Genomic DNA, 27,393 nt, shown 5'->3' with positions numbered 1-27,393 from the left:
TCAATGGAAGTAAAATCCTTTTCCGTGTTTGTGCTGCAGCAAAGTTAGAACAGTTGATACAGTTCAGAGATGCTGAATTCCCTTCCAGTGATGTCTTGTTTGAAACAGTTCCCCCCAAACCTGGATAATACCAGTAGGACTGTGCACAACATACCTGTTCTGTTTTGCAAGCAAATCTACACTTTATAAATAAATATTTTTTCCCTCAAATTGAAAAAACCCAGAAGTTCTGAAAAGTTCTGAACTAGGTCCTTGAAGTTACTTTCAGTCAAGGTGGCAATCAAAATGACAAGACCTTTTACATAAAAACAATACAATAAGTATAATTTTGAAACAGAAAATTAAAACTTTCCAACTATCTTAGATGATGTCAAACAAATTTTCAATATTCACCTGCACTATGATTACCAATCAAAATTTCATCTAAATCACCATATGCCTATAGAACTATGGTCAAAATGGCAATTTCCATGAAAAAAACTTTCCATATGGATTTCTTTCACCAGTTTTCAGAAAATATACTGATGTGTTCTACTGGAAGGAAATCTCTTGTCTATTCAGAAGGAAAATTATTTGTTTTCTAATTTTAGAAACAACTAACAAATAGCCATCTTTATATTTTTTCCAACAATCTTCCAGCTCTGGTCTTCTCTAGTAATTGCTGAAGTTGTTGTGATTTGAGTATGTGATGCCCTGATGAACTGAGGCAAACTTCTGGAGCTCTAGTCAAAGGATGTGAGTGAAGCACCTACCCTCTGGGAGAATCAATCTTTTTTTTCTACCAGCTGCATTAAAACCTTAATTGTGTGAAGAACCTCTCAAAATTCACTTTAAGGACATATTTTCAATGTTGCCTCTTCCCATTTTGCAGATTTTATTTTGATACTGTACAATCATTTAGTCTGCACAACTAAAGTCTCATCCATTTGATCCAGGACAGTCAATGCAAACAACATTCTAAAGAACATTTACAATCTAAAGATGAGCTCTGCCTTTTGAACAAAAGGTTTAGTTTTGATTCTTCAAGGAGGAGAGACCATCCAGCAGGAAGGAAACACACTGAGTTGTATTTTTGAGGTTTCAGCTTTGTATTTTACTGCTTTAAGCATTTAGCAGCCTTAGCATTTCACATCCACAGGCATTTTGCAGATCATCCTCATTGTTCCAGGGAAGGCAGATGGTGCTAATCCACATTAATTTACAAAAAATTGCACCATTCTGCTAAAGTATAAAGCAGCAGAGGCACCCTAGCTAGTAATTTATTGTTGCTCTCTCCTCTGAAGGCAACAAGAAAAGACAGTAAAACTCAATAAACACTGTAAGCTTAAATTCCTGACTGTGATATGAATTTCTAATATTACAAGGGAAACATTTTGGTAGAAAAATGTGTATGAACCAAAAAAATCAAATCAGGATATAAAATAGCCTCATCAGTAAGACTAAATTGGATGTGCCCACAACTCGAGTACTGAAGACTGTTCCAGTCTCCACATCTCACAGTTACTTTGCAAGGACAGAATAAAAAGGGTGAGACTCAGCTGCACAGGATTAGGCTGAGGGGGAAGAATGTCTTAGATTTACAAAATTATGAAGGTGGTGCATAAGGTGAATGGGATCTTCCCTAAACCTCAGAACAGTAGAACTGGCCTTGAAACTAGTGGGAGGCTGGTCTAAAACAGATAAAAGGTACTTCTTTTATCAGGTATTTGTTTTTCATAGCAAGCAGTAAACTTTTCAAGCTACTGCCACAGAAAGTTGTGGAAGATGACAGTATCTGTAGGTTCAGCAAGGGTTAGATCAACTCAGGGACAAGAGGTTCATGAACAGCCTCATGAAGGAATAGGCAGGGATATCCCTTGTCACAACCCCTAATGCAGACTGAGTGGATTCTGAGAAAGGAAAAGGGAATGGACAGTAAAGAGTGGCCAGACTTGCGTGCACTCCCAGCTGGCATCTCCTAAATCCATCACTAGACAGAGAGCACTGGGCTGTGAGCTTTGGGTGAAGAAACAATATAAATCATTCTGAAAAATAGATGGAGAAACCAGTCCTGAGGGATGATAGAAATTAACAAAGCCTGCTTCACCTCATTTGCATTCTTCTCCATGTAGTTGAACGTGTATTCATCAGCATCCACCAAAAGAAAGTTGTGACCATGGAAACAAACTCTGGCTCCAACAAACAGATCCTGAGCCTTGTAGTATTCAGATGGCTCACTCTTAAAGAGTTCCTGCCCAGGCTTCTTAATGCGACTTCTTTCCAGGAACTTCCCACCAGCTATCCCTATGAGAATACAATTAAAAATAATTAATTATGGCTTTACTTGGAACAATAAACCACACACACAAAAAAACCTCCAAGCCATCGAGAAAAAGATTATTTGTATTTAAATATCACATTTTGCTCTCCAGTTTCCTGTCTCAGAACACTCTCTTCCCCTCCCTCTTGCTGCTAAAAGGACTGTCTCTGCCAGTGTCCACAGCAACAGTGACATTGTGCACATTCTGTACATGTCTCATTTGAATGCCTGCCAAACACCTTCCCTGCTTTGCTTTTCTTTAAAACGGGACAGAAATGTGCCTCTTCAAATCGTTCCCATAACCCCGTCACCAGCCTTGGAACCGGCCCTTGAGAAACCTAAGATCCAAACAATAAGATGCAGGCAATTATCCTTAAACTGTTAAAAGCAGAAAAAGGAAAATAAAAACTACTTTAGAGAGTGCTGTCCTAGGAAGACTGTGAATTCTGATGCACTGTAATTCTAAATTGTTTTAAAGAGCTTTTGAAATTTTTTAAAAACGTAGGAGTGACATGATACTGTCTTCCCCACTTTATTCTGCCAATGCAATTTAACTGTGATCTGCTCTTTGCTTTAAGAGTTGGGTATATCACATGGTTCCTTTTCACAGTATAATGATTTTATTTGTGTCACTAGAAATTGCACAAGGTACTCAAGGGTGGGTACAATGCTAAAAGGAACATTTCACTTTCCTGTATTAACTTCTGGTGTGCCACAGACTGCATTGCATGTACCAAACTCTCTGGAAAACCTTCTGTCACGTGTTTACTTTCACTGGGATATGAGCCCTACAACAACTCTGAGGTTTGCTTCCTGATGATATTTCAGCTTCCAAGCCAAAAGCCAAGAGCCAAAAGCTTGCTTTAGTAACATTTAATGATGCCTTAATATCAGGTACTGATGCAAGTCCAATAAAAGGCTGATGAACAGTGTAATCAAATGCCTTTTATAGTCAAAATTATAAATGAATGTGAAACCCAAACTACTTATTAAACCAGAGTTTGGAGCAGATGTCTGTCTTAATTGCTTTATTATCACCATAAAAGATAAAAAAAAAACCCCTGCACTATGGTAATCATCAGACCTTGCTTGAATCAAAAAACAATTCAAATAATTAATGTGACTCTAATGTTAACACATTCCTTTTCACCCAGCTATAAAAACAAATAAGAAATTTTTAGGTTATATAATCTTGGCAACTGCTTTTAATATTTAATATGTCTCTGTAAGACTGGAAATTCACTTTTGCCTCTATTTGCCTGCAATTGTGCGCTTATATTAGAAACCTACTTCTGTTCTATAATGGCTTTCTAAATGTTACAGATTAATATATTACAAGTGGTACAAAGAAAAATGACTGAAAATATCTCATTAAGTTAGAGATTTTACACTGAAACCTGATAAGGAGTTTTGATGGAAATCTACAAAAGCCAGGCTCAAAGTACAAAATAAACACCACCACGAAAGACCCTCTCCCATTAAGATCAGATCAGAGTTTGCAGGTGTTTGTACAGCTGTTGGCTGGGTCTTACACTGAGTAAAAAAGGGGTTGTGATCTTCTTTATGGGGAGCCAAAGCTCTCATGCTTTGATCCCCATCTCAAGAAGTGCTTCAAGATGTCTAGCCCTGTGAATTTCATAGATTTTCAGTGTTACTGATATTAGAGTGAAGTACTTCTCTGAAACCTTCAGGTTGCTGAACCAAAAAAAACTAAGAACAACTTATGACTTCCATTTTAGGATCGGGATCTGAAGCATTGCTTGCTAGTTTGTACCAGTTCATGTAAATAAAAAGGTAAAAATAGCCCTCTGCACCTGTGCAAAAAAGGGATGGCCAGGTTGTTATTTTGGATGCCTTACTCCTTTTCCTTAGCCACTATTACCTGACCTCTACGAAGCCTTCTCATTTTTAACATTGAAGAAACTCATTCACTTTTCCTTTAGACATGACTAAAATGAGGGAGGGATAGTGAGAGAAAAGAACTAGAAAGCAAAGGAAGGTGGGAACAAAAAACTTGTGCAGACCCAGGCCTCTTTCCAACTACTGCTCTACTTCCTCCACCACATTCCTTGCTTCTTCAGGGCTGTTCTCACTAAACTCCAATGGCCAGTTCTCAGCCACTTCCTTCCATTTCACCTTTCTACCACCTCTAAAAGTCAGCTATTTCATCCATTTCAACAACCCAGGGGTCTACTTAAAGACATATGCCTTTCATATGTGCCTTGAAGTTGTTAGCATAAATGTTACTACTATTAGTGGGCAAATTTTCCCATTTATTGTTTCACATTTTATTTGACCAGCAGTGTTCAATGGGCTCCCAGATGAAATCCCAGCACATATTCTCATTCCAAAATAGAAGGAAGGCAGGCAGCAATCTCTGGCCTGGCACTCATGCTGCTAATGGCTTGACCAGCTGACCACATCTGCTCAGCAGTGTGTGGCTTTGACTCTTCTCTGGGTGCTGTGGGATAAATCTAGAGTCTCAGGTCACAGCTATTATTACTGTGTGTTCAAGGCTCTCTGGGGCCTTCTCTAGCTGAAATGGTGAAAAGGAGAACTAGAAGTGACTGAACAGGCAGTACACATGCTTGGGGTCCAAGATTCAAACTGTTCCCTGGACTTCTTCAATTTAACAATGCAGCTGTACCTTTAGCACCCTTTATATCTCTGGACATAAAAAATGCCAATCAAATATGGTCATTCACTGGTGGAGAACTGAGCTGCTCTTGAGCCTCACAGCAGCATTACATATTAAATATATACATAAGTGTGTGTGCAACAAAAGAAGCTGCATGAACTTCAGGCCACTGGATGCCAGGAAGTGAGTAAAATATTGATAACAAGACACTGATGCCATAAAAGTGCTAAATCTTGATGCTGTAGTGGAGCAGGATTAACTGAGAATGCTCATTGAAGTCCTAAGCAGGTACTCTACACCTTATTAAAACACTTCTCAGAGAACTGCTTGTATTTTAGTTGGGGTTGAGGTCCTTCTTTATGCACTTTAATATATTTGGATACAAGCAGAGATATTATCAGAGTTTCTCTGAATTGAAAAGGCACTTCTGGATGTTAACTGCTATGAAACTGTTAACTCTTGTTGAAGATGTTTAGGGGGCTTCACAGAAATATACTAATCTCTCTAACAGGGTCATGATTAGCCAAAGCTCCCCCATCTCTCTGAAATACAGAAGGATTTCCTGACATCCTTCCCACTGCTGTGTCCTTCCATCTGTGCAGAAGACACTTCAGGACAATAAAAAGATGCTTGAAAATCACAAAACCTTTCATATTCTCAGCTGGAGGCAGCCTAAAACAGACAACAGAGGCCAAAGGAATTTAAACATGACAACATTTGGTGACCATGCTCCAGCAATAGGATAAATGTGGTCAAGAACTGAGAAGGAACAAAGCATTTATTTGTCACTTAAACACTTCCAGTCTGGCTCTTGGAATTCAGTTCAGTACTGTACACAAACACACATCCAGACTCAAGCACAGGGAAATCTTTCCTCTTTATATGCTCAGCACTCCATGATTAATGGTAAAATATGTTAGAAAGTGTCACAGCTGTTTGGCTTTTATGTGCTGCTTCTATGCAATGGATGCTGTATAGGTTTCATAACACAGTTTTGCAAAACAAAGGATTTAGTCTTTCATTCTTGATGTCTTTTATTTCCTGTCTCCATTTATCATCAGTTACAGTACTATTCCTGTATGTTATCCACAACAAAAGCAAGTGTTTAAAGGTCAGATTTTCAAATTAAAATGTAATAAAAGTTCTAAGTCGTTACACTTGCAGTTCCCAAGGGATATTGTGAAGTACTGTCATGCAATGAACAATGTAATTCTGAGTGAGGAGGATCATGAATTACTATGACATCCAGCTATGCAAGATAATGCAGCAGGCCTGCTGATGTAATTCCCACTGCATTTAAAAATCCACATCCCTGCTTCTGCTACTGCGGGGTCTGGACACAATGTTTACTGCAAAGTCTAACCTAAGGGGAACTGGGGCTGATTAGAGACATTGCTACATCTTACCTGAGTTTCTCTCTGCATATTCAAAAATGGAAATGGTGTCATCACGCAGGAAGAAGGAAATAATGAATTTCCGCTCCTTGTCGATAGCATTGTCCGTGATGAGTTTGGCCCCATAGCGCAGTATGTTACTATCCATGCCATATCTAAAAAAGCAAAGGAACAGGTAAGAAGTCAAAAACAGAGCATGAGAAAAGTTTTCACCCCTAAGAGATGCCTTCTCCTGAGTTTTGTAACATACATTAATTGTGTTATTACTGCACCAAGAAGGAAAATGGCATAAGATTCACTACTTCATCAAAAACCATTTTCAGCTTAAATTAACAGAACCAGACAGAGTCAGTCAGATAGAAAGGAATAACTTTCAGGGGAAAATTACTTCTCTGCCACATGTCTGGAATTAATTTTTATCCAAGCTGAGTTGCAAATCAAGCTCCAAGTTTCTTTCCAGAAAACTTATAAAGGAAGAACACATTTAGGTATGTATATTTTCAAACCAAATTCTGAATAGCAATTCATACTAAGATTTTCTCCCACAAATTCAGGTCCACCAGATGATCTTACTAGCTAGCTATTTATTAAGTGATTGTGTTTTAAATAAATTGCAGTGTCTGTATGCACACTATCAATACATTCCCAATAATTTTCTAACAGTTCTCTTTGACAAAGGTTCTCCAGGTGAATCTTTAACAGGAGACTTCACTTTTTTTGCTTTGGCTTCAACAAGTGCTGCCTAATAAACCATTTCATAATGGAAAGTAAAGCACTAAAGCTTTATATAAAGCTTTATATAAAGCTATATAGTGCTATAGTAATCTGCATGAAATACAGCAGACAAAAAAAACAAAAAACAAAAAAAAACCTAAGTATCAGAAAGTCAAAACCAAATGTGGATCATCCAAAATTCCTGACTGATGCCTGGACTAAGATTTCCATCAAACTCCCACTGAAGACAGCAGAGGGAAGGAGCTAGAGGATGGAAGGGTCATATTATTTGCCTTGTCCAAAGAGAAATTTTGCAGAGTTTGCAGAAAGTTGGAGTATCATGTCACTGACCCAGGCCGAATGCACCTGTCCCTTAAAAGTCTGATGAGCTGTATATTTTGCTGAAAAAAAAATTACACCCACACATAACATTTATCTCCATCACAAAAATACATAATTTTAAAAATTGAAACTATTTTTCACACAAAATACCTGTCTTTCACCAGGAATTGCCTGTAATCCTTGTGGGGAGCCTTGACAACCACACTCATACAGGAGGACAAAGAATCTTCTTCAGAACCAAATCCATTATAAGGAGGAATAATTTTTTCTGGTTTTGGAGGTGGTAGAGTCTTATACTCAATTGGGGTGAAATCCACTACAGCAAAGAAAGCGAGACATATTTGTTACTGCTGTGACAAAGGCATTTTACCAAGGATTTAAACTTCCAATATGAATAGTTATTAGCCTACTTCTTTAACAGACCACTGATCAAAGTCAAACCAGGATCCCTCCTACTGTTACAGGTTAGAAAAAGACTCCATAGAGCCAACAGTAAAATTATTTCTTCAAGGGTTTCAGGATTTCATCTATAATCCTAAAATGTTTGAAAAATATCATTAAGATACACAGGCAAAAGGAAAGACAAATACAGTTTCAAAATGGGATAAAATAGCAAATTAAAAATTCTAAATTAATTTTTCAGTTTCATCCTTTGAGACTACATGATTAAGTAAATAACTGTCTTATGAGTTTCCTGTCCTGTGCTCTTGGCCAGAGGGAAGAAGTATATAAATAAATAAAATTTTATTCATTATTTAAAACATACATATAAAAAAAGTCTTTGGTACACTAAAGCAAATAACTTCAGCCCGCAAGTCACTACATCCAGAGTTTTGGGAAGCTTTGTTTTTCCTCATTTTCCCCAGACTCAAGTCTTGCCTTGCAGTGATCAGTGGTCCTGACTGTCCCAGGTACACAGCAGGAGCTGTCCTGACTCAGCAGAGGCACATCTGGTCAAGGACCTGCACTCAATTCCCACAGAGGTACCTCCCAAAAGTGCTGCTTCCCTGATTCTCATTACTCCTCTCTTGGTGAAAATCTTGTCCCATTTGGCCCCTTGTCGCACTCCTGCACTGCCCTTCTGCTGCAGGACAGCTTCCAGTGCGTTCACACAAAACAGAGCTCAGGCTGCTGCTTAAACGAGCTTAATGGAAAAGGTGAGAGGAAAATAAGGAACTTGCATATGGGAGAAAGCAAATGGGCAGATCTGAGGCAAATGAAGACATGAGCCACAGGAACACAGGATAACTCAGGTTGGACAGGACCTCGGGAGGTCTCCTGCTCAGAACAGGGTCAGCTTCAGGTCAGAGGAATATAAGAGAACAGTGTATAAAAGTGGATCTCATGAAATAAAGGGCTTTTTCCTTTAAAACTTTACTTTTCTACCCAGAACTGAAGAGAGATGGATAAGCTAAACTTGTAGCATGGGTTTCAGTGCAAATTGAGGAAGATGACAAAACTGCTGTCACTTGGAACACTGAACTGGTTTGTGATTAAAATGTTTTAAACATGGCTATGTCAGAAGATCAAAGCACAACACTCCTAAAATCTGACTTGCCTAACAGCTGTGTGAGTTGAAAAATAAAGCAAGCATTCAGATGTCAGAGTTTACCTTTAGCCTGAAAACACAGTGAGTTCTCTCTTAGCCTTATGACCTTGAGTCAGACCAGAATATGGTCTGACTCAAAAAGCTGATACTTTCACCTGAATCAGTCAAAAAGGGGTTTTGCAAAACCACACCAACATTCTCCTCCATAAAAGCTAAATGTGCCCTTCCTGGAACTTAGAAGCAAAAAGGCCAAGCCCAAAAAAAGACTATTCAGAAATCTTCAAAGTAATTTTCACCATGAAAGAGTATGTGTGTGTCAACATGCACCAAAATCACAGATTCACAGAATCATAGAATGGTTTGGACCTCAAAAATCACCGCATTCCAACTCCCCTGTCATGGGCAGGGACACCTTCCACTAGACCAGGTTGCTCAGAGCTCCATCCAGCCTGGCCTTGAGCACCTCCAGGATTCACAGATGACCAGTTAGATCATCTGAGATCATCAAGTCCAACCTATGACCAAATACCACCTTGTCAATCAGACCATGGCACTGAATGCTATATCCTGTCTTCCCTTAAAAACCTGCTGGTGACTCCACTGCCTCCCTGGGCAGCCTATTCCCATGTCTGATCACCATTTCTGTGAAGAATATCTTCCTAATGTCCAACCTAAACCTCCCCTGAAGCAGCTTTAAACTGTGTCCTCTCAACCTGTCGCTGTTTGCCTGGGAAAAGAGCCCAAGCTCCAACCTCCTTTCAGGGAGTTGTAGGCAGTGATAAGGTCACCCCAGAGCCTCCTTTTCTCCTGGCTGAACACCTCCAGCTCCCTCAGTCACTCCTCACAGGACTTGTGCTCCAAACCCTTCCCCAGCTCCGTTGCCCTTCTCTGGACCTGCTCTGGATGGGGTACCTGAGATTTTTTGGGACAATCTGTTCCAGTGCCTCACCACCCTCACAGCACAGAACTTCCTCTTAATATCTAATCTCAGCATACTCCTTTCAGTGTGAAGCCATTCTCCCTTGTCCTGTCACTCCAGGCCCTTGTACAATCTCTCTCAATTTTTCTTGTCCATTCTCTTCAGGTACTGGAAGGCCACCTTTAGATCACCCCAAAGCTTTCTCTTCTCCAGGATGAACTGCCCAATTCTCCAAGCCATTGCCCATGGAGTAGTGCTTCTTCCCTCTAATCAGGTTGGTGCCTCCTCCAGACTCTCTCCAACAGGTCCATGTCCTGGGACCCCAGGGGTGGATGCAGCACTGCAGGTGGGGTCTCAGAAGAGTGGAGCAGAGAGGCAGAATCCTCCTGTCACCTGCTGCCCACTCTGCTTTGGATACAGCCCAGCACATGCTTGACCTCTGGGCTGAGAAGGCACATGGCCAGGGCATGTCCAGCCCCTCATCCACCAGCACCCCCAAGTCCTTCTCTGCCTGGATACTCTGGATCTGCTCATCCTGCAGCCTGGATTGATACCCGGAGCTGTCCCAGCCCAAGTGAGGCACCTTGAACTTGTTCTTACTAAACCTCATGAGATTCCCGTTAAACTTTATGAGATCCCCTATTTGCTAAACATTGTTTGTGACCAAAATACCACATTTTCTCAGCTCCACAGCGTGTGCTTGATACAGGCAATTCTTGACACTATAAACAGGGAGCCTGCAAATCGGCATTGACGGGGCGAGGACGTAAAACCCGATGCCTACAGGTGCTGAACACTGCAGGTAGCGCACAGGATCCCCCGGCGAGATTCTCCGCTGGATTCCTCGCTGGATTCCCGGCTGGGTTCCTCTCTGGATTCCCTATTCCCGCTCCGGGAGCGGCACCGGGAGCGGCAGCTCCGCGCTCCCACAGCGCCACCCGGTGGCGGCGCGGCGGAGGCGGCGGGGGGCTAATGCTGCTCATCAACGCGAGCGCCAATTTTTTTTATTAGGCAAGATGGAACAGCGTATTTTGGCAGACACAAGCCACACCTCTTTGCTCAGGTGTCGCAGGCCCTGCCAGAAGCGCTCGGGGTACCAGGGCACCCGTGCGGGACCCCGGCCGCAGAGGACAAGGAGCCTCCTGTGTTTATGCGCCGTTTAAGCACATTCACACCCATACATAAGGCATTCATTAAGAGACGCCAAAGCATTTCCCGTTTGTAAACTTCAGCACATGTGGATGAAAATTAGGTTTGTAAACTCGAAGGAAATTATAAGTTAAGAAGAATAATGTTTTATCCCTGGGGGATATGTTCAATCCCTCACAAGTGAAGCTCAGAAGTTCGGCCCTTTGGTTCCCGTCTCATCCCTGAAGTAAAATGATCTTGCATCATTCATAGAATCACTAATTTTAGAAAGGACCTCTGAGTTCACCGAGTCCAATCATTAACCCAGCATTGTCAGGTCTACCACTAAACCATGGGGTAAAACACATTTTTTTAACACTTCCAGAGATGGTGAATCCACTACTTCCCTGGACAGTCTGCTCTAGCTTGACAACCCTTTCAGTCAAGAAATGTTTCCTAATATCCAATATAAACCTCCTCTGAGGCTGTTCCATCTTGTCCTATCACTTGTTCCCCAAGACAAGAAACCGACTCTCACCTGTCTAGGTTCACTAATTGTGTCACCTATATTTTCCAGGACTTTAAAGGATTATACTTTCATATTCTTTCCTGTGAATGAGGAAATTCAGAAATAAATTTCCAGGGAGAAATACAGCTTAGAAAACTAGTTAAAAACTCATTTCTGGGACTTGTGAAGAGCCAGCTACCCAAGCTCAAAACTCATTTCATCTTTGCCACACAGCATTAGGGCAGAATCAAGACAGACAGCTGGCACTTACATACAAAGTGCACTTTTCTCAAGGTGTTCACTGGTGTTTAAGGAAATTACCTTTGTCCAGTCTGGAAAAGGAATCAATTCTCGCTTCTTCCAGGCTGTAACATTTTCAGTGTAAATTTACAGTGAGTAGAGACTAAAGTCAGGAATTACAAATTTCTTCTTCTATAAAGAATAGCACAGGTATTTTTGCCATGTGTACTTTCATCCCTTGTTACTGCAGTAACTTGGGGGGTTATTTTACCTCATTTATCAAACACAGACCACATACTTGTAGATTTCTCACTACATCAAAACTTGAGTGAGATTGGAACAAGCACTGAGAACAACAAGAAACAGAAGAGCTCCAGCCACATCTTTAGCATATAAACAATTTGAAGATAGCAAAGCCTTCTTAGTAAGAAAAACTAAATTCCTTAAGAGCAATTTGTTGCCAGAGAGGCAGCATTAAACCAGCTTGAATGAGGTTGTCAGCTTTCAGATTCAATATACATTCTGAGATTTTGGTATAGAGTGTGAGATTACCTTCTGCCCTCACTGGAGAACTGCAGGAAAACCCTCATGTGTTAGATAAGACCATATTTCAAGGAAGAGCCAAGTGCTACATACTTTGGATTAGAACGATAACTATACTGAATATCAGGGTATGGAAGCAGGAAAGGAATTCTACCTTCATAGGAAGAGGACAGGCACCTCTGAGCATTAAAGCCAGGAAACAGGAAAGAGAAATCCCGCTAAACTTGGACAAGATAAAGAGATGGTGATAACCCGGGGAGATGGCAGTTAGCATGGCGTTCTCTATACATCAGAGGAGATGTATGACAAATAGCTGAGATCTTCTAGTGATAGTCTGCTTCACAACTGAGGTAAGAAGTAAAATATGAAGACAAAGAAACCACGTCCACAACTTTTACATGCAGGAATAAAGAAAACCTAGTGCTCACAGAACTGTCCATGCAGCTGAAACATAACATTGTTTATCCTGATTCAAAGAAAATCTCCACTCACAGTCCTACTTCATGATTATTACAGTTACCTGGGCAAAAAAAGGCATCTGTATATGCACAAGTATACTTAGAAGCTGGGGTTCAGTCTCCACTACGTATAGTGGGGAGGTTAAACACCAGAGACACTGACCTCTGAGGAGCCTAGTGAAAATTGGCAGCAGGCTTTCATGCCCCGCTGAGGGGAAAGCCAGGAGTCAGCTGTTATCCCTGTTATCCAGGAGCAGCTGCCTGGCCAACAGCACACGGTCCTGCCCCGGCAGCGGGTCAGGGCCGGAGCCTGAGAAATGAGGGGGTGGGAGGGGTGGAGAGCCGCGGCAGGAGAGGGATTGCAGGGTGCTGTGAAAAGCCTTAACAGCCAGGCTTGGGAGGTGCCGGGACAGGGAAGAGAAAGCAGTAGGAAAACAGATTTTCTTGGTTTTGTTCCATCTTGAGTAATCTGTTACTTAAGAAAGAATACTTTATACTCTGTGCTAAGTTACTGTATTAAGTGAGGACAAGTACCAGCTTCCCTCCACTGCATATCAGCCTATTTCCCATTTCAGCAGGCTGACCACAACACCTACATGGCTACAGAATCTTTTCTCCTTTTCTGAGGCTGCACTAGCAAGTCTGGACAGGTAACTTCACACATTAATGAGTTTTCTCTTGAATTCACAGTACTTCCAGGTGACAGCAATGCCATCAGCTTCCTACTGAAGAGCTACGTTCATCCATGGAAAAACTCTGCTTTCCACAAACATATTAAAATTGGCAAACCCCACATTAGAAGTACATCATGTTCTTCAAGAGAAATCTAAACTATTCTTCATTCTCCTAAAAGGCAAATTCTGTGGGCAAGCAACTTGTGCTGAAACTGCAGACTCAAAAATAAAAGTCAGCTTCTTTAATGGCTTTGGCAGAAGAGTATAAATTGAAAGGGAGTAATGTAAAAATACAATAACGAAACAGCTGGATTGATGCCATGAGGTGCTGAATACTGTGCCTCAATGTAAGAACTAATTTATCCACTTGCTTACTCTTGCTCAAGTAAATGGTCTCCCTGGACTGGAACTGCAATTAAGTCAGTTCCAGTGTTTAATTGGATCGGAGTGGAATTCTGAGCACTTTGTGGGACTGAGCCCACTGAGAATACCTTGTACATCCACAGACACACACAAAATGTGTAAATCACTAAGAGTAAAAGGTGAACATTTACTAGTTCTCTGTAAAAACCTGCTTTAAAGCCAAAACCTACCCTGATTTTACTCCTGGTCCCTTCCAGTCAAAAAGTCATACCTACATTTTTTTTTAATCCTTGTGGGGAAAGCAGGAAGGAATTTTACAGCAGTGTGTGAATCCCTTAGCTCTAAGAAAGTATTGTCTGTGAACAAGACAGGTTGCATCAAGATGGATGGTTTTCCATGTTAGCCAGAGTCTCTGCCATCATATATCCTTAAAGGTATGTGTAAAACACTTCCCAATTTCCCAAAGGTCTCAGCTAGAGCACATCTTTGTGTGTTTGGTGTCAACGAGGCAGAGAAACTGGAGAGAGCACTGAGAAAAATTATCACTGGTAGAAAATAATGGACTATGGAGAAAGAGTAGAAGGTTTTCCCTTAGCAGCAAATGGGCTGGGATGGGAGCAGGGGAGTAAGGTTTTGTATTGCCATAGTGTTCAGATATGTATGAGGTTGTTATCAAAAGAAGATACTGAGCAGTTGTTCCTCAAGTCCAACAGAGATAAGAGAAAAAATTTACTTTGTCAGTTTACACAAACCAGCTTCAGAGTAGCTTTTAAGCAGCAGTTTTAACTATGAGGTTAGGACAAAATACCTCAGGAGGCAAAGAAATCTTTTCTGCAGAACAGGAACAGACTAGACCACCTACAGTCCCAGTTTTCTAGAATTCTGCACATCAGCAACTTCTGAATTTCCCTAACTTGCAAACCACCTAACTTTTAACATCCAGAGACATAAACAGTAATTACTGAGCCAGCATTAGAGGAGGAGAAGGGCCTTTGCATTTGTGTCTCACTTGATTGCACTGCTTGTTTGATCCAGGATGGTCAGCTGCATTTCATTTATTGCCTGCTCTGAGTAAAAAATCTCCATTCTCTGTTTGGGAGAATTTGCTCAGACAGAGGATATTGCTGCCAAGAAGCAGGAGTGGTCTTGGCTGAAGAAATTCCCAAAGCAGAACCCCCTATTTTGCATCTCTAGAGTTAAATTTGCTATTATTACAGGTAATACCATGGTTATTGAACATGGCTTCCTCACACACTGGCAAGATCAGTTTTACTTTGGTTCAGACATGCCAATATATTGTTGAAAAAGCCCTAATGAGAAATAGTTTGCCAAATAAGAAATTTAGTGTTTGAATGGCAATACTACACCATTTAATTCCCCCAATACAGCAGACAAGCTCTGATACACACACACACACTCTATCTGATCACAAGGTAAGAGAAATAGTCTGTTCAGGTGTTTTATTTCACAGTGGCAGGAAAAAGCCATAGTAGGATTCTTACAACCATCTCTGAATAGTCAGATGTTCAGCTACATTTATTGAATGAATAAATTGTCAGAAAATAACTAAGACATTTTTGCAGGAAGATGTCCATGATGGAACCATTAGCAAGTCTGACTGGGGACATTCAAAGACAGATAAATGAAAGCCCCTATTGTTATTCATTTTCAAAATGCTTATCCATAATGGACATGATTGCTAAACATTTCCAGAATTTAGTATTGAAACTTCACAAAATACACTCTCTAATGGTCCAGAATACACAAAACTGTATTGTAAAAACCAATAACGTGATAGACTAAAACTGTCATGTCAGAAAATCTTATTATGTGAGGATTCTGACATCCATATAAAATGAAATATAGCATAAGGGGGAATAATTAAGCTCACTCTACGTATCCCCTTACTACATGCTCTTTATTATTTTCTGACTGCAAACACAGCTACTGGAAGGGGAGGGGGAAGGAGCAAAGAAGAAATGGCAGTCTATTCATACGACTATTTTGTCACTGTAGTTTTCAAATACTAGTAATACAAATAATTAGGAGCAGAACACATACCTTATATGCTAGTTTTCAATGGACTACAGTATAAGAAAGACAAAATTACTGCTTTGCTGCTAACAGCCTACAACAGATTGTTATTGCTAGAGGTTTTAATGAACATATTTTGTCAGTAATAAAATTTGAAGACAGCTCTGGTAAATTTAGAAGTATAAAAATGCTCATAAGGAAAGGATTATTATCACTACTTACCAATTCCATACTTTTTCCTGTAATGTTCTTTAGTGAATTCATCACAATCACAGAGTAATATTTGCCTTCCCCAAACATTAATTACTGCCCCTATTTTCAAGTCACTGTCTTTGTAAAATTCCGGATGCACTGCTCCTGTCTAATAAAAGAAGGAACATTTATACAACAGTTCCATAAATCTCAGAATCACACAACCTTTCTTAAAACCCAGGTCATTTATTATGTGTGATTTAACACATAACCTTCAAAGTCCATTGGCAAGTATATTTTACCCCATGTTAAACTCCTTCACTTCTACAAATGTGGTATTTACATACAGTAAAATCTCAGTAGTTCTCATTTGAGCTCCTCTCCAGTGGCAGCACAATTCTATAAATAACTCTCTTTGTTGCAGAGGATAACAACCACAGAAATTACAAAAAACTACAATAAAGATATTCAACAGCTGAAGGCACTCAATAATTTCTGACCTGCAGAATGTCCCGAATGTAATAGCCTTTGTTTCTTTCTGGCCTTCCCAACACATTGAGCAGAGTGTAATTGGTGATGGTGCCTGGATGATATGGAGCAACAGGAGCATTCTGCAAGGAAAGAGACCATCTCTTCAGAAATATGGGTGAGAGTGAAGAAAGAGAACTTTGCTACCTTAGAACCAGCTGGTTTTTTTATACACTGGATGTTATTCTAGTATTTTCTGGGAGAATTTTTAGTAAATTCTAAGATTCGACCACCAAACCTAAAAGCCAAAAGTGTATATTCATATATATATGTACATATGCCAGAATCAGCATTCAGAATCTTACTCTCTCTCCAAGGGCAAAGTCTCCTTTCTCTTGGAAGGAAACAGAAAGCAAAGGTCAGCATACCCAAACTACCTCATCATTGTCAACATCTGCTCTAAAGGCTCTTATTTTGATTGGTAATAGTTATAAAAACATGCAAAGAACCATCCAGGGTTGGTCCTATCCACTGCACAAACACAGGAGGTTCAAGTCAGCATGATTCTGTTGGCAAGGATGTGTTTGTTTTTCTATTGTGAGTTTTAAAATTACAGTAGTAATTTATCCCAGAATGATCAAACTTAATATATTTTTATGTCACATTTTTTTAAATTATGAATAAACTGCTGGTGCAGGGTAATCAAAATGAATTATTTTGTCTTACCACCTCTCCTGACCCCTCAACTTTAGATTCCTCGCTGCCATTCTCAAAATTTCCAGAGGAAAAAGTCAGTCCTTAAAATTGCAACATGCACCTCAGTGGTCAAAGGGGTCTGGTATCATAGAGCCACTGCTAAATCAGCATGTCAGAACACAGGACTTACAAGGTGAGAAAAGTGTAATATTTTGCTGGTAGGTTTTTATTATAAAATCTCATGTACATCTATCTATCACAAATAGACTATCAGTGTTAGCAGGAAAGGGGGAAATGACTCCCAGTATTTTATTCCATCAGTTGGCTGATGTTATTCCATCATCAGGATCTGTCTGGAGTGATACAGAAGTGTATCCAGATCAGTAATTTTATAATCATAACAGGTTACAGAGGATACAAACCCTTTGTAGATTTCTCTGAATGGAGTCTTTCTCATGATTAATGCCCAAGAAAGCTTATTGATGGATTCCTATTGATTTTAATTGGCTTTGCTTAAGGTCCCAAACCCAGAAACTCAATTTTAAGAAATCACACCAGATTTGCTACGAAGTGGTAATGTTACAGAATACTAAAACTGACTTTTCTGAAGGCTGCAAATGTTAGTCATAAATCAAATCTGAATTCACCTCAGTTTTACATAAGCTTATCAATATTAATTAATTTTCTTGTCTTCCATTATTGCAGAGTTTTATTAATAGAGCTACCTTAATACATTAATATTGGAGAAAGAAAATCATAGGACATCTCTGTGCCTAAATGCTCCTTTTAATTTAAGCATGACAAGCCTAAAGATATTTTTCCATCATTTATTAATTCACTACATGAGTATGTGTGCAAAACCTAAACCATGCAATTATGATTAATACCCTGAAAACACTTTCTAAATATCATTACAGTCCTAATACAGGACTTTCAAAACAAGGCATTCAATATTTCTTAGTTAGCGGAAGAATTTGAAATTTTCACTCCTCACCTTTGGAAGCTTATCTCGTTTGAGGAAATATGGAACTACATCCCGGCCTGAGTTTTCTGGTAAAACTTCTCTTATATCAATAGTATCATCTGACAAATAATAACGAAGAACAAGTTCCCGTGGGCCAGAAAGCCGTGATTCTGGGTCATTCCACACACAAGAAAACCCTAAAACTTGTCCATCAAACTCCAGAAATTGTTTCAAAGTGTCAAAGCGCTCATAAGGGTGGAAAGGATTCGTGCTTGCCAGATGTCTCTGGTAAAGGAGAAATTAAGAGAAATTTATCTTTAATTATTTACTCCCAAAAACAGGATCACAACTGCATAGTGCTGTCTAACCTTAGAACATGGGTTTAGGATTTTCAAATGACACCACACCATTACAATACATCAAACACAATTTATGCCATTATCAGAAAAATATTTATGGGGTTGTTGTGCCCTCAGAAAAAAAAAACAAACCATGAAAACAATTTTGGATTGGTTTTAATCCTTGTTTTTCTTGAAACAAGGTCCTCTAGATCAGAGAGTTGTTAAATTATCTATAGTACAGCTCATATTTTCAGGAAACTGCCTGTGGTAATCAGATGACTAAAACACCAAATAGCATCACTCTTGCTGATTTACTTCCTTAAAAATTATTTCTTATAGATAATGTGGTCTAAAGAATCAATTAATTATTTTCCCTTTGGTATTTTCTGTTGTTCAATGTTAAAACAGATTTTTAACTTTTGATTCATGCTAAGCTGTTGCTAGGTACCATGGATGTTTGTTCTCCTCTCAAAGCACATCCAACAGGTCTGATAAGGAACAGCAAATGTTCAACTAAAGATACTTTCCAGGTGATGTGACCTAAGACAAGGTGCTTCCTGCAGTCATGGTTCTTACAAAACCAGTAGCACTGGGTTCATCTGGATCATGATCCAGTCCAAGGACTGCATTTCTATACTGCTATAAATATATAAATGGGGACCTGAACAGAGTGTTTTCCCTAAGTCAAAATCCACATGTCCAAAGTCCAATAAAAGGTACTAGTTAATCCTTCTCATCTACAAAATTGCTTCCAAAGAAGAATGGTGAAAGACATTGATGAGACAATGTAAACTGAACTGTCTGAAGAGAAAACAATGTTGACTGTGGACAGTTTATATAGTTGCCTAAACTTCTCTTTATCCAGTAACACACCTTCTGGCCTTGAAAATCTGAGAGGGAAAAGGCCCATTCTTTCAGAGCATCAAATCTAAAAATAAGGAGAGCAGAACCAAGTTATTTATCTTCCCAGTGCTCTGTTTCCTCCTTCCTGACCCTTGAAGATGCAACAGGCAACCAAACACAGCCACAGAACCAGGTAACACCATTGTCATCCATGGAATACCATCTCAAACAATACAGGAGAAATTTCTTCATGGAAAGGGTTCTTAAGCATTGGAAGGGGATGTGGTGGAGGCCCTATCTTTGGAGGTGTTCAAGGAACACCTGGATGTGACACTCAGTGCTCTGGTCTGGGTGACAAGGCAGGGGATTGGTCACAGGTTGGACTTGATGATCTCAGAGGTCTTTTCTAACCTAAACAATTCTGTGATTCTCTGAAATATGAGTCTAAATGGTTTACTGCACTTTCCACTGGCCTCATTTTGTGTCTCATCCCATTCCCTGCCTTCCTTCATTCCTTCATTTTCTGGCCATGTACTAGTAGTCCAGTGAAAACCAGTTTAATTTTGCTCAAAGTAGTCCAGAGCAATCAAAAAAATTATCTTCCACAAATTAGGCACAGAAAAGTAAAAGCATAAGGTGGCCAGAATCTGCTAAATAACTTTTCTGGAATTCCTCAACAACTGAGAACATGAAGACATAGATTTTAGTAATTTTTTGTCTTCTGAAGGTTTTATTTCTCAAGTCTTTTTCCCTTATCCATCCTGTTTAGGGACCGATATGCCAAATTCTTGAATGTATTGCTTGTTGTTAAAAAAAAAATTAAAACGTAAGTGGGTTATGCAGTACCATACAAAATGTTGACACAGTCTGACAGTATCAAGACAACTCAGCATGTGTTTATATACACAGCTGTTACCTACAGGGGCTGAGTAAAGGAAAAGAAACCCATGGCCAGGCTGAGTCACCACAACACAAAACCAGATGTATTAAAAATGCTGCTTTTCACTGGGGGACAGCACAAGCCTGGCAGCAGAAATGAAACCAACTTGTTGGCCTGAGAGTGCTTCAGAGACATGGAAATTGTCCTACACATCTCAGCCATAGTCTCCTTCCATTACTGCTGCTGAGACCTGCAGCAGTTTTCTTACTGTGAGCACCAAGGATGCCACAGACACAGAGTATTTGCTGCTCTCAAAGGACCAGGCTGGATCTGTCATAACAGGCTGCACATTGTGGGCCAGCAGTCCTAAGAGTCAGGTCAAGTGCCATTTGCACTCATATTAATCAAGAAAAACAGAACTGAAAGAAACTTGTCATTCTTCCCAACAGAAAACATCACTCCCATTACTACTCCCAGATGAAAACAATAAATAAATAAATAAAAATAATAAAAAAATATTCCTGCAAAGGAGAATCCAGATAGCATCTAGGAGTTTTGAGACTTCTGGAGGTGTGTATGTTTGTGTCTATGTGTTCCCAGACACTTAGAGAAGAGAGTGGCAAATAAAACCTCACAAGTCTTAAAACTGCAGAACACTGTTTTTTGTATAGCAGAAGAATTTGCTTTACACATATAAAGAGCGGTTAAAAACATGTAGAGATGAAAGATAACATAATAATAGAAGAAAGGAGTCTGCAGGAAGCCATAGGTACGCTGGAACAATAATTCCAATTAGATCTTCCTTTAAACACTTTAAAAGTTTATTACCATTAGATTAGCTCAAGCAAAATCATAAGTAGAACATGTAAATTACAGTAGAATATGTAATAGGTACACTTTTTTTATTTCTTTTCAGTTTAATACTGAAAGGTTTATATTATTTTTCCTGATTAATTTTATTCTGCTCTAAAAGGTGTGTGAACACATTAAGAGAAAATTATTTATATATTACAATGAGCTACATACCAAAATTTTTAAATCAAAGTTTTCTCTTGGGTTTTACTATGTTGAAATAGCTAATTTCTATTTGATATTAAGGAAATAATGTGTGTAATGCATATAACTAATATGCATTCAAATCAAGTTTTAGTCAAATCAAGTGTTTACTACTGCTGCCCCTGCTGACCTTTTGCCGCTCTGTGATGTATGGATCGTCTGGAAGGCTTGCAGGAGGATTTAATCTGATTCCTATCTTCCTCAGGAAATTTTTTGTGTACAGGTCACAATCTACAATCTTATATTTTCGACCATAAAGGGTTATTTCTGTGTTGATATTGAAATGATACATAGTATAGAACTGATCCTCATGAGGAGATGGAAGTGGAATCTGCTGTCGTCGAACAATAGTTCCTGTAAAACAGAATAAATTCATGGAATAAATAATATTGGCTTTAAGATCCCAATAGAACTAAGTTTAGAGAAGAAAAAACCTGCCTTAGCAGGGAAAAAAGTATGACATCAAACTGAGCTTCCTTAAGGAGCATATGGAAAGTAGAGACAACAGAGGTGATTTGGGCTGATTGCTGGTCTGAAGCAAAGAATCCATCTCAAAAATACAGAGCCAGGACCTTACAACCCACAGTCTAACAGAACATTATCCAAAAGAGAAAGAAAGGAGAGAAGAAGGAGAAAAAAAAAGATATTTTAACTTTGACAAAGTAATCACATACTTAAATTTTCTTCTTCATAATCTTTAAATGAAAGGACAGTTATCCTGACAGCATTGAATTTTATTGCCTTTTGAAGATTAAACACATTAAAAGACAAGGAAACTGCTATTGACCTATCATCTGTAAACTCTCAAATACATTGATGAAATGGGTGATGCTTCAAAAGTACTCACTGCTTGTGAGCAAGAGACTGGAGCATCTTTCATATGAGGAAAGGTTGAGAGAGCTGGGTCTATTCAGTCTGGAACAGGGATGACTTGAGGTGGGGAAAACCATCAAAGTTTATAGATACCTGATGGGAGGGAATGAAGAAGATGGAGCCATGCTCTTCTCCATGGTGTCCATTGACAGGATGAGAGCAAATTAAAAGATACAAAATTCCAGCTGAGCACACAAACCCACTTTTTTACTGCGAGGGTGATCAAATACTGGAACAGGCTCTCCAAAAGGGTTGCAGAGTCTCCATTCTTGGAGATTCTTGAAACCCAAAAGGACATGGGCCTGCCTGGGCATCTGGCTCCAGCTGACTCTGTTTGCGGCAGGGGCATGGACTTAGGGTATCCCTTCCAACATCAGTGATTTAGGGATACCACAAATATTTCAGAAATAACTTACAGGAATTTTAGAACCAACTCAAGGGGACCTGGGGAGAAAGGGGATATAGAGGCAGAGCAGAAGGGAAAAAGATACCATTGTATGCTTTGTTTGGCATTTGAAGGGCTTTGTTCCTAGGTTAGTCCATGGAAATTCTTTATTGTTCATCTCCCTATGGACTAATTTGTATTAAATACCTTTCTTTACTACATTATCAGAGTTATTTCTTAAGTTCTAATTCCTACAATGAAAACATATCCTTTATTTTTCAGGGGAATAAAGCAACAAAGCAGATTTACTTTATGTTCTCATTAAAATAATTATTTAATCATCCTGATATTCCACATGTACCAAATCCAACATTCTGGTTACTGATCTTTGACTGTAAAATAAACTTTAACCTCTATCTGCTTAAACATATTATACACCTATTTAGGATGTATCCTCATGAAAGATGTTAGAAAATGTGGGAAATTGCACATTTTAATGGGATGTAAAACTGCATTGCATTAGCTTTAACAAAAACATATACTTTCAAATATTTTACCTGATTTTGGCTAATTTTTAGGTCAATCAACAGATAATGGGGTAAGTCAGAGCATGCAAATTCTGTTGAATCATCACTTTAATTAAAATATAATGGTTGATGATTTTCTAATATGAGGTGTTTTCAGAGATTATATTCATCTCAGATTTGGTGAATAAGCGTCAGCTTGTTTTTCATATCACTTTTAAGGCTGAAACACTCATACCCGTTTTGTTCTGAGGGAGAAGTAATTCTTTCCTAATGGAAAATGTCTTGTAAAGATAATATCTCTAGCAATCCTTTGCTTTTATTAGGTATCACTGTGCCTGATGTACACATGTAGAGGGTACATTTCATAATGCTGAATCTGAAATTTAATAAAACCTGATCATCTGAGGTTAGGTCTCATAATTTTAAAATTGTTCTTCCTTCTGGAAAATAGTAAATTTCATCTAGAAATTTGTTACAAGCTGTTGAAGGATCATCTGAATGTGCAGTTTTCAGGTTGCTTCAGGATGGATTGCTATTCCTGATGGTTCTTTGGTTGTCAGTTTATTGAGCAGGATATTCTACTGCATCACCAAGCACTGATTGAAATATTTACATCTGGTCAGCATAAAGCACAAAGCTCTGCTCTACCATGCTCCTGGAAAGGGAGTTGAGGTACTGCTTTTCTCTGACAGTGGTGGTGGCACTGAGCTCCCACACCATAATTTGTAGCTTATCTTCTTTTCTCTTGGGACTTTGGATTATTTGGCAACCCCAGCAGCTGCTTAAGGAGATCTCACTAGTAGTGAAGGCCTTTTGACAACGAAGCTGGGCAGCAAATGATTTGGTCTCTGCTGCTTCTCTTCTGTGTAGAAGAAATTAAATGGTACCCAGTTTCCTCAGCACAGCTCTCTGACTCTGCACAGCACAAGAGTGCATTAGAGAGAGGAGAGGAATGAGTAATACCTGGAGTTTGTACATGCTCTGCTTGCACAGAAAGGAGGAGAAGCCACCATTATTCCTGCAACACAAAGGGTTCATCCCAATAAACAAGGAGGCTTCTTACATTCACTTATTCTCCCTTCCAGAACATAGCAAGGTCATGATTTGGCCACCATCAAATATGGCAAAACCACAATTATTTCAAGGCCTTGGGGGAGGCTTAAACTCTTAGATAATCTGTTATATTGGAGGAGCTGATGCAACTTCACTTTCCCACTTGTACTTTCCTCTTCAGCCAGCCGGCCTTGGGAACACAGCCAGGAGGCAGCTCCACTCTCTTTTTCAGCTGGCTGACCTTGGGGAAACCAGCCAGCTGCTCCACTCTGCTCTGGCTTGCAGGGTCTGGATTGCACTGGAAGCTACAGCCAACCCCATGGGAATAGAAATGACCTTTTGATAATACAGTATCAGCCAGCCACAGTCCTGTTAACTGGGAATTATATGTAGAAAACACTTGCAACTGCCATATCTAGTCTGACTCTCTATAGGAGATTTTTTTTTATACTGAAAGAGTAATTATCATTCTGGTTATGGAAGAAGCATTCGGAATTTGTTATGTGGTCAAATTTACCATCCTTCTCTCCTTATCTTGACTTGGGCCTTTTCCACTGTGATTGTCCTGCTGTTTCTTGCTTTGATTCTGGTTTCTCAAGTTCAAGGTCTCTGCATTCCCTCCTCAGTACAGATTTCTTCTAATGTTTCTAATATTTGCCAAACAGCACGGCAGTATCCAAAATTAAATTAAGTTTAAATTTCAGCTATTTAGTAGCAACCTTCTAAGTCCAAATTCATGTCGAAGTACAGCAGACAATTTCATAAAGCAGTTTTTAAAGTCACTGAAACATTTCCCACAGATCATTTACTTCATTGCTTTGAGATTTTGATCAATGGTAAAAGAACCATTTTCTGGTTTTTTTTTCTCTGAAGCCAATTTGTTTTAGTTTTGTAAAATCATAATTGAACTTAGAAATTCCTTTGACCACTGTTCCTTCAGCAGATCTTCCAGCAATCTGTAACCTCTCCAAATTTCTTTCCACAAAACCACAAGCACTACAAAAGTACAATGGGAAACAACTGCATTTCTCCAGTCCCACCATTCATGGACACCCATTCAGACAATCAAAGTCTTATCTGTGGGTTATGGCACAAGCATTGGTAACCCCATGGCCTCAAGGCATTCACCAGCCAAGATAAGATCTGCCTTTGATCTACCCTGTCACAGCTCTACCTTCTCTGCAGGAAGGCTCTCGAAAACAGCCATTCCAGCTGTCTGATTTACATCTTTTTTGACAGGGCAAACATCCAAGTTAAGATGACCAGCACCTTCTGCTTTCAGTAGTTCAATTCTACTTTATCCATCACTGGCTTTTGCTGTTCCTCCTTCACACAACCCCTTTCCTGCCAGTGCAACTCTCCAATTCTTCACACAGACTGAACCCATCCTGCTCCTGATGTCCCCATGCCTTTTTCTTCACAAACCTGTGCTCTTTTGTTCAACGCAGTTTGCCTTTTAGCAACCCAAGGTCTCCTACAGCTGAATTCTCCTCTACAAATCTCTGGAATTTTAATTAACTGAAAAGCTGTATTTCAGTAGATGTGCAGAGTGCAGCATAATGGTCAAGATCCTGAACTTCAGTTCAGTTCAGCTCCTCACCCTGTTTAGACTTTTTCTGTAAGATCATGGGTAAGTTTTCATTCCTTTGTGCTTCAGTTTACCAGCTTCACAATGCAGACAGTTACACTCCTGTTGTTCTTGGGCTTAAAAATTCCCAGTCAGGATAAAAGATATGAACAATGTATAATAGATAGACAGGTAGATAGGTAGATAGGTAGATAGGTAGATAGGTAGATAGGTAGATAGGTAGATAGATAGAATTAAAAGAGGAAATAGAACAATTCTTTATTGAAAATGGTAAGACTAGCAGTTAATGATTCAATATATACTTTTAAGAAACACTGCTTTTGTATTCAACAACAAATATCTAGAGCTTTTACCATAATAACTTTGTCATTGGTCTTCAATTACAGAGCAAGAAGTCAAACTCCAAGTGAATGCGAGTAGAGAATCCTCTGATAGGTGTCTCCATCAACTCTTTCACTCTACATCATATTAATTTCTAGGACAACAAGAATATTTATGTAGATGTTTACGATAAAGTATAGGCCCCATATCTATGCATCAACTGTGAAGCCCAAACACATTCCAAATAGTCCTTGGGCCTTTCAATCTACAGTTTTTCTTCCTTCCTAAACACAACCAATACACAGAGCTTCCTTACCAGCCCAGGTACAGTGACAAATAAATTAAATGCACTTTTGAGATCCTGGAACATTTGATTTTAATCCGTCAGATTAATATGTTGCATATATATCTATTTATCCCACAAAGTACTCCAACAATCTCATGGAGACTTTCAAAATATCCTTGAATGGAAGTCTGTAAAATTTTTTGTTTCTCTCTAATACCATTCAGTTAATTTTCGGTCCAGTATCAAAGGTGATTCCAACAATCATTTACAAAAGATACAACCAAGGAAACAGGAGGAAATTGTAGCCTTCCTGTCACTAAAGGAACAGGACTAGACTGCCAGGAACATTAGGGTTGAAGAGGCAGCCTGCACCACCCATAGTACAAAGACAATGAAAATAACTCCTTCAAAGGAATCAGCTTTGAATTTGCTTGATCCTGCTCTAAAGAACCTGGCTTCCACCTTCTCTCTCAAAGGCATCACCTCTGACTCTCTGTACTTCTTTTATCAGTGGACATTTACTCTAAAGCACAAACCCCAGAAGCAGCTGCTCCCACTCTTGGGGCACACAAGGAAAACCTAAACCCGATGATGTCTCCCACATCTTACATATGGGTGCAGGGTAGGGGTAAGGGAAAGAGCCCAAACATGAGAAAGCACTTGTCCAGGTAGGAGCAGGATGAGGTTTCATTGCATTCAATTTCAGTCCCTGTTGATGACCCTACAAAACTTCTTGCGAGAACTACTCAACACAGGGACAGCAGCACCGGAAGTACCGGTTTAAGAGATTCACAGGCAATTTTATCCCAGTCCTAACAGTAATGATGCACATAACATCTTTAAATATTATCTTACTCCGTAGACAGAGAAATTGATAGCATCTGCTGATCTGGGAAAAGAATAGGGTAGTTAAATGGTTAACTTATTTTTGAAAATTGCTGTGCTAAGAATGTATAAAATGTACAAAACATCTTTGGGGACTAGGAGGTGCGGTCATCCCAAGACATCCTGCTTCTCTGGATTATATCCCTTGAAAACTTTTAATTCTGGCAGTGACCCATAAAGACAAAGAAGCAGCAGCTGTGTTCCCCCTCTGCAACAGGATGTTGACTGCTAG

General features: G+C 39.4%; 1 protein-coding gene across 1 annotated transcript in view; it reads right to left on the bottom strand.

Annotated features, from left to right (window-relative positions):
• EFHC2 (EF-hand domain containing 2) overlaps nt 1-27,393 on the bottom strand; it is a 55,594-nt gene that overhangs the window by 15,317 nt on the left and 12,884 nt on the right. The window contains exons 4-10 of the mRNA XM_005526607.2: nt 21,374-21,597; nt 18,154-18,408; nt 16,496-16,606; nt 16,026-16,164; nt 7,538-7,703; nt 6,344-6,486; nt 2,087-2,283 (exon numbers count right to left, since the gene is read on the bottom strand). Of these exons, the coding sequence (XP_005526664.2) occupies nt 2,087-2,283; nt 6,344-6,486; nt 7,538-7,703; nt 16,026-16,164; nt 16,496-16,606; nt 18,154-18,408; nt 21,374-21,597 (1,235 nt within the window). The remainder of the gene's footprint in view (nt 1-2,086; nt 2,284-6,343; nt 6,487-7,537; nt 7,704-16,025; nt 16,165-16,495; nt 16,607-18,153; nt 18,409-21,373; nt 21,598-27,393) is intronic.

Source organism: Pseudopodoces humilis, chromosome 2, assembly GCF_049639895.1.
Source record: "Pseudopodoces humilis isolate 2021_Gansu_Grassland_sample_001 chromosome 2, ASM4963989v1, whole genome shotgun sequence".
In the NCBI taxonomy this organism is placed as follows: Eukaryota; Metazoa; Chordata; class Aves; order Passeriformes; family Paridae; genus Pseudopodoces; species Pseudopodoces humilis.
Note: the sequence above shows the minus strand (reverse complement) of the source record. Positions and strands in the feature narration are given on the sequence as shown.